Source organism: Prunus avium, chromosome 1, assembly GCF_965620075.1.
Source record: "Prunus avium chromosome 1, drPruAviu1.hap1.1, whole genome shotgun sequence".
Lineage (NCBI taxonomy): Eukaryota > Viridiplantae > Streptophyta > Magnoliopsida > Rosales > Rosaceae > Prunus > Prunus avium.
Window position 1 is genome coordinate 16,688,065 of NC_142284.1, and position 7,968 is coordinate 16,696,032.

Here is a 7,968-nt window from a genome sequence, read left to right on the forward strand (position 1 = left end):
TCCAATGGAAAAGAAACCTTGAGTGTTTGCTTCAATGTTTCTTTGCGCTCTCTCTCCGGGTATCAGTAACTCTCAGTCTTCGAGGAAATTGCATTTCTTCATTAGAGTATATCAATCCTCAGTTTGAGTAATGTTCTGTCTTCCCACAAAACACACAAAACGAAATTCCATAGTGGTTCGAATCGCAGGACCCGGAATTCCATATTCCCAAGTTGCAAAATTATAACAGTTGGATGGGACTTTTTTTATGTTCTCACTTTTCAATCTCCGAGCATCCAACTTCTGTCCAAAACAACATGGATTCAAGAGTTCCTCATAAAATTTGACTCTCTCTATGCTAGAATGTGAGCATTCAAGTCAAAACTAACTGACAATGACAACACATATTGGGTGACATGAAGCACATGTGGCCGTTGGGCTTTCACACGTGGGCTAACCTGCTCTGATACCATGAAGGAAGTTGAGGTTCCACCCCAAAACCAGTTGACAATAGGGGGAATAGCCCAACTCCTTATAAGCCCTTGTCAGGTTTCTCAACTTTCCAATGTAGGACATTTCACCTTCACATTCTCACAGTAATAACCCTCTCTTGTTGGTCATTGAAAGACATTGTCACCTTTGCCTACTTTAATTTCCTTCTCATTTTATTGGTAAGGCTTGCTAATACTAATAAGACCTTGTGCTTCGATCTTGGTCCAATCTGCGGTTTTACTTTAAGTCTTCACTGTGATTTCATAAGGCTTTTTCTTTTTTTTCCTTTTCTTTTTTGGTGCCAATCCCATGGACTAGGGCTAAGCCTTGAACTTGGAAAGAAGGATAGCTCTTCTCGTTTGAGTGGCCTAAGCCTTGAACTTGGAGAGAAGCATAGCTCTTCTCGTTTGATTGGGATTTTGCCTGAGTCAAGTAGACTAGAGATGGTTCAAAGTTGCGTATTTTCTCATATGCTACATTGTTAGTTTTTATGTTGGACTGTCATTATGTATTTGATATGCTAAACTGCTATGTTGTGTTTCATAGCCTCAATTGCTTCTCTAAACTTATATTGATCAACGAGCTGGGAAGGTGGTTCTATCAAAAACAAAAACAAAAACCATTAATGTGATGCTTTTAGGTAGGTTACTAGGTTGGTCAACCAACCCACGCCGAGAGGGCCAAACCAGCCTCGTCAGTTTTGCACTTTTCAGAGACTGACGCTGAGCCAACGAGGCGTCTAACCGACGACGGTCAGTCACCGAGAAACTGGTGTAGGTTGATTCAGTTTGGCGAGAACAAAGGTGGTTGTGGCGATGGCTTCACACCAGAGGAAGAGAAGAGAAGAGAGGGGAGCTTTTTTGCTCGGGTTATGATTTCAAATGCCCAACTTTACTTTTAGGATTTGTTTGATGTGTTATTGTGTCCACGTGTAGGTGTTTTTTTTTTTTTTTTTTTTTTTCTTTTTCAAGGGAGTAGTGTAGGTGCTTTTTTAGCTTCATGAAACAGGGATTTTTCAAAAAGGCTCCCTATTGGTTTCGAATCCCCAAAGTGTCTAGTCATCATGCACTCATTTTCACAAAAAGAACAATTGCTAAAGGACGCTAACTTTCCTGCTGGCAGAGTTAGGGCTTTTTTCTTATTTTTTAATTAGAAGTGAATTAAGTTTTTGTTTCAGAATGATGTGTCAACTTTAAACTCTTCAATTAAATTTTAATGAGGTGGCTTATGGAGGGCGAAAGTCATGCAGATCCTAAAAGAAGAAAATCAAAGAGAGGATCCGGATCCGCACTTCATTTATATGCAAAATGATGCTAAATTAAAACTCTGCACATATATACCCCGCCGCACAAAAGTGACAGAAATTGGAGATTTAAATAAGATTAGTTGCGAATGTAGACTAAAAATGTATTCTTACCACATGGCTTGTATGTAATACGAGAGAGAAACACATGACCCGATTGGAGGCAAGAAAAACTACAAGGCTTACTATACTACTGTTTCCCTAAGTCGCTCGAAATCATTTGCAATGTACAACACTTGTATTTCTTCACGTTATGGAAATGATATTCTTACTATACTAGAAGAAGAAAAAAAATCATACAACAACCATTATTTGATGTAAATATCAGCATCCCATTTAGAACTCAAAACTTAAGGAAAATGAAAATCAAGAAGAAGAAAAAAACATGGAGAAAATGAACTGTAAAATACATAATATTCATTCAGTGAAAGAAACAAAGTCAATTTCTCTGATGAACTACGAAACTACGGTTGCTTCATTATATATACAATTTTTCTTCAAAAACACGTGGAGATTGGAATCACTACAAAATATGCAAAGGACAATTTCTGTCCCACATGTTTGAATCTACTTTTCTACTTCAAAAATATTAAGTCTAACCTGCTGGTCATGCAACAAAAATTGTCTAGCTTCGGTTGCCGCCGCCCCCTTCTTGTCCCCTTTAACTTAGGACCTCTGCAATTGCTTACAAGCTTGGGGAACATTAAGTGTTTGGTTTGCAGCCACAAGTGCAATTCTCAAGATCCTTGTGAAGATCCTGTGAGAGGGGGGGAATTAAAATAAATGTTAAACAAGAAATCGTCTTTCATTCATCTTTTCTGCTCAATTTTTGACAAAGGCAAAAAGAAAACAATGATTTGCAGCTAACATTACTTTTTGGAGTGACCCTAGTGTTAAGATCGACCAATATCAAGGTTCTAAAATATAGATATGCTGATGAAGACATAATACTATTTATAACATTAGGGCAATGTATTCAAGTAGGAATTGCTTGGATTGGCAAACTTTTTGAATTAACAATTCACAAACCTCGACTTGATTTTGAAGGCCTTTGATATGTTGTACAGCCAAGTCCAACATGTCCGCATAGCTTGTTTGCTGCAATGATATAGGGAGAAAAGTTTATTAGTATTAAGAGATATGTTTCATAATCAGGCATCATAAAGTTTCAGTAAATGCTCAGCACAGTTTTGTCCATATGAACACCCAAGCTAGAACATACTAACGTGGATGGGCTCTCCTTACCAAATAAAATTGAATAATAGAGTTACTCGTGCATTTAAATGTTAAAGCAAAATTGTTGCTCACATAGCAACCGGGAGATATCCGAGGTTTAAAGTATATGTCATATGTTATTTTCATTTTCAATCATCTTGTACAAACTATAAATCTACCGTGAGCAGATAAAAAATTTAATAATTTACACTTTTGCTACTTCTAACATTGATGCAGGAGCAGACAAAGATTTCCAAGCCTAGAGGGGCGCGCTAGCCAACTCAGTGTGGGTTCTAGTTTACTTGGGGTTTAGTTTGATTATCTTTTATTTGTTCTGTTCAAGTTTTATTCTATTAGGTTTTGTAGATGGTAGTTATGTTCCAAGTGTTTTCTCTAAGTAGTCATGTGTCGGTGAGTTTTCAAGTGTTCAGGAAATATCAATAGTTTTTTAAGTAATCAAGGAATAGGATGTTAGGGTTGGTGTAACCTTATAGTAGATGCTACCTTAAGAGACTTTGTATACAGATAGGGTTTTTTTTCTTCTAGTGCATCTATATAAATTTTATCGCGGAAAAAATACATAAAATTAAAAATGCTTTTGAATAAAGTGAAAATGCAGAATAATGTCATTTACGGAAATTATATGTCAAGACCAAATATATGTTTCCAGTAACCTTCACCAATCCAGATTTATAAGAGCCATCGGTTATTACCTTATCCATGTTTGGAACAAGGTCTTGTAGTTTCTTCAACTTCCCACTTATTCTAGTTCTTCTCTCCTGTAAATATAAACGAACGATACAAGTCAGGAGGACATTAAATAAACATGAACTAGATACAAACAAACAATTTCAAGTCGCCATTTCTCTACAGGTCGTGAGATCTGACATGTTTATCTACAAGACAAAAAAGTCACTATCGAAGTCTTTAGCTGAGGCTTAGGGTAAAACATTGAAACTTATGAACTAGTTCCCCAGTAGCATATAGGGATGGCTTCAACTATTAGATGTCTATATTGATTGCTTCCTTCATTTACAATTTCTTTTCAACCTCTCATTTAACCCCCACTCCCCTCTCTCCCAATGGAAACAAACAAGGAAAAAGAACGACTTATTTGCACTATGAAATTTGTATAAGTAGTACTTAACATGGTTTTTTAGTTTAAATCAATAAGATGAGAAATTGATCTGAAGATGGATCATGCAAACACACTGCTCCATGGGCATTCCGTCAACTGTCGATAAATTAGTCAATTAATGTTCGTAGGGACCAGTTCTATCTATTATCTTACTCTGTTTTCCAATTTCATATTATTTAAATGAATCCCATTATCACAAATGACTCAAAGGTACAACACTTTGGCAATACCATGACACGAATAAACACTATGCTGTCCTAACTTTATCCTAATTCTGACTCACACTAGTAAAGAACCTCAACTGCGCTTGGCTAAGGGAAAATATTACCAAAAGTAAAAAAGAGAAATGGTTCTTGGCTCCTATTCCATCTCTCAACAGTTAATTTTAAGTGGAAGACCAACCATCACAATCAGCCCTTTAACTTTAGTCACTGTGTCTGAAACTTTAATATTCCGAGCAAGTGGTTATTTTTCTCTTAACTACGAGCATCAGTTCCCATAGGACACCTCACTTATTAGGAATTGTTATGTACAAATGTATTAAAGCAGAATTGATAACAATAATTTCTTATTTCTTACCGCTCAAGGCCCCCAAACAACAAAGGAATAAAACTCAGTAAAATATCTTGTGGTTAGGCATGATGTGAATAATTATAATATCTCTTCAATGTTTACTAACCCTCTCCGCTATGCTTCTGGGATGAGTTGCACAGCCACGCTTCGCCCGAATTTTGCAAGGAACAGAATCCTCAGGGATGTGCAGTAGCTTCTCTACTGTAGCCATTTCTAAAGATGTCTGGGGAAGGCTAAACTGAAATGGACAACGAATCAAATTATAAAACAGAAAAATTACTACTCTCCATAATCCAGACACTTGAAATTAAAGTGAGTAATCCTCCTTGTCTAATGAGTTGATGGTGCATATATGATGTAAGCCCTTTCAATTTTACCATTTTCCTCTCTTTGGTTTGATACATATGCACTTTTGAGTTATTATAAAAAACTGGTAAGTGCAAGTTGGTTCATTAGACTAATAATTGATGCAGATCTAAAGGACCTAAAACAATTACTTAAATTAAAGTACCTGAGATTCTAAAGCATTGAGGCAGTTAAATAAGTCACCATCCAAATTTTTAGCTCGTTTGCTTGGTGGAGCCGAAAAGACAATAGAATTGGTATTATCCCAGGATTCCATCCCAAAGCTAGTAGTGGGATAAGAATGCATGGCCCTATGGTGGCCATTGTTGGAGCTAACACCTTCCATGGCATTTTCACTTACTTCAGATATCTGAGAAAGAGAATCTTGCCTAGTGAAGCTCAACTGAGACTTTAACCTCGTTACTCCATGTCCATGACCGCCATTAGTGCCACCTTGTGAGCTATAGATTCCAGCTCCCCTTGTAACAGAAAACCCTCCTATTCACATTGTCAAAATTGAAATAATGATCTTTAAACACATTTTAATGATCATAATCGTGACCATGAAGATGCTAACCATGTCATTTGTTAAAGTAATATCAATAACATGTTATCTTCTAGAATACCATGAATAAAGTTTAATGGAGAATTCAAAAGGTTATGAAGCACATTCGTTTGAGGCCTGTTTGTCGAAAAAACAAGCTGACATCAAACAAAATATTGACCTCGTTAAAAGAATGAGCTGAGCTTGAGGTTTGGTATATAGGTTCATAATGCTTGTGAGCAGCTCATTCTTTTTATGAGATAGCTCGAGTTCAGTTCAAGCTCGGCTTGTTCATTAAAGCTTATAGCTCATAAAGGTTAGACAATTGAATCTTATAATTAAAATAAAAGATGTCATAAAAAAGTTAAGTCCAAATATTATTTTCATTTAGTTAATTCTAAAGTATATGGTAGCCAAAAAAAATTAAAAGATAATTTGCCAAAGTATAGCTCATTGAAATATCCCTAGTCCTAGGGGATGAGCTATATTTTGCCAATAATACCACTTTATTTTAATAAAAAGATTTATCGGAATGTGACACTAGAGACCGAATGAATGCGTCCACCAAAACATGAAGGACCACATTGATTAATTTGAGAATTTGAGAAGTAAAATGAAAACTTCTAAAAAGTTCACGGACCACTTGTGACTAAAACCATTTCTTCAATAAAAGATGGCGACTAGAATGTATACACAGTCATCTAAGCAAACCCACATCTTCATTATAAATTTTCCAAACATAATAATAATCACATTTCAACAACGGAGAAATAAATAACACATAACAATTCCACAAACGTCATCATCCTTCAACGTGACCTATCCCAAAATTATAATTATTTATAATAAAAAATTAAAATTAGAGATATAAATAAAGTAATGAGAAACACACCAAAGCAGCCCATGCTTACACGGGATTGGTGGGTTTGTGTTGGGCCGGGTGAATAAATAAACGAAAGATCCTTCTTTTTCAATGGTTGATTAACGAATAATATTATTGGATAACGATTAAGGAATGCTATTTTCGTAATATAAACGAACTTCAACGGCCATTTCAGTCAATTCATTTCACAGTCCACGTCCACTCCCATAGACCCAGTGAAAATTCCAACACTACCCCCTATGCACAACCACACAACAACTCCACCCACCAAGGACAAAACTGTGATTTAACATACAAAAGTAGAGAGAAAAAAAAAACAGCGAAAGGGTGGCGTACCATTGTTATCAGGAGCGGGGAGATGGCTGAGGAAGCCAGCTGGAGAGCTTCTCTGGCGAACCAGGGCTGACGGCGAAGAGCAAGAAGAAGAAGAAGTAGGAGATCCAATCGCGTTCGCCATCTCATTCAGGCCATACGATCGGAGCAATGGCTTGGTTGCGTCCCTGCCGCCGTTGGATGAGTTGACTTTGAAGGTTGACTCGGAGCTGGTGAGGGAGGAGTCGTCGCCGTGGCCATCGCCAGAGAAGTAGTGGCCGAGGTGGGGCTGCGATCGGAGTGCTGAGAATTCGCGGTCTGCGACGGTGCCGATGACGGAATCGACGGCCGAGGTTAGGAGGGAGCCCGGGGCGGAGCCGTAGCGGGTCAGCCCGGTTGCACTTGGGCTTGGGCCTGGGCCTGGGCCCATGGGATTTTGGGATGAGGACGATGAGGTTGAGGGATACATTTATTGTATGAAGCAGCTCTGAGCTCAGCTTCTGGTGTTTGAGTTTTCAGAGAGAGAGAAAGGGGAAGTTCGTTTATTTTGGAAAGGAGGGGGGGCTTTGAGGAAGGAGGCTTGTTGGGGAAAGTTCTAAGAGCAGTGCTTAACTCACCTGCAGGTGACGGGAGTATTTTAACGTCACCATTTTAATCAGAGTGGTGAGCTTTTTCAGCACACGTGCGCCAACCTTTTTTTTTTTTCATGGTTCCTTCTTATCTCTTTCTAGGGTTGGGCATCAATCCAATCAAATCAATAAAACAGCCCAATCTCAATTGTAACATCGGTTTAGTTTGGTTTTGGTCAAGAAAAAGTCAATTGTTTAAAATCGAACCGAATCGTTTATAGTTTGATTTAGTTTGATTTTGAGCTTTTGTAAATCGACTTAAACCGGACCGGACCGTTTACTTGTATATTTATTTATTTATATTGATTTTAGGCAAATTGATTTAGCCACAATTTTGAGATGAAACTGATCTAATCCCAACCATACACCCTAGCTCTTTCCAACTTCACTTTGCGTTTGCAATTATCATTTGAACTTTTACGGACTACTCAATTAAGAGATATTCAAAGAGAAAAAGGATTCAAATACCAAGAAAAAACAATTAAATGAGTGTTGGCTACATTTGTTCAAAAATAGTTTTCATCAAGCATTTAGAAGGGATTTGGCTCGCATAAA

General features: G+C 37.5%; 1 protein-coding gene across 1 annotated transcript; it reads right to left on the reverse strand.

Moving 5' to 3' along the window:
- Positions 1 to 2,160: 2,160 nt before the first annotated feature.
- On the reverse strand, positions 2,161 to 7,474 carry LOC110769086 (basic helix-loop-helix (bHLH) DNA-binding superfamily protein). The gene is made up of 6 exons (XM_021972990.2): positions 6,809 to 7,474; positions 5,212 to 5,543; positions 4,807 to 4,938; positions 3,703 to 3,768; positions 2,804 to 2,872; positions 2,161 to 2,531 (listed from the first exon to the last, which is right to left on the reverse strand). The coding sequence occupies exons 1-6, from the start codon at positions 7,251 to 7,253 to the stop codon at positions 2,478 to 2,480; spliced, it is 1,098 nt and encodes a 365-aa protein (XP_021828682.1). The 5' UTR covers positions 7,254 to 7,474; the 3' UTR covers positions 2,161 to 2,477.
- Positions 7,475 to 7,968: the final 494 nt, after the last annotated feature.

What these genes read in the sequence shown, in the direction of transcription:
- LOC110769086 (XM_021972990.2), bottom strand. Translation starts at nt 7,253, where the DNA reads ATGTATCCCTCAACCTCATCGTCCTCATCCCAAAATCCCATGGGCCCA. An exon ending in CCAGAAGCATAGCGGAGAGG is followed by an intron (nt 3,769 to 4,806) that starts GTTAGTAAACAT and finishes TTATATTTACAG; the next exon opens with GAGAGAAGAACTAGAATAAG. An exon ending in TTGTTCCAAACATGGATAAG is followed by an intron (nt 2,873 to 3,702) that starts GTAATAACCGAT and finishes ATATCATTGCAG; the next exon opens with CAAACAAGCTATGCGGACAT.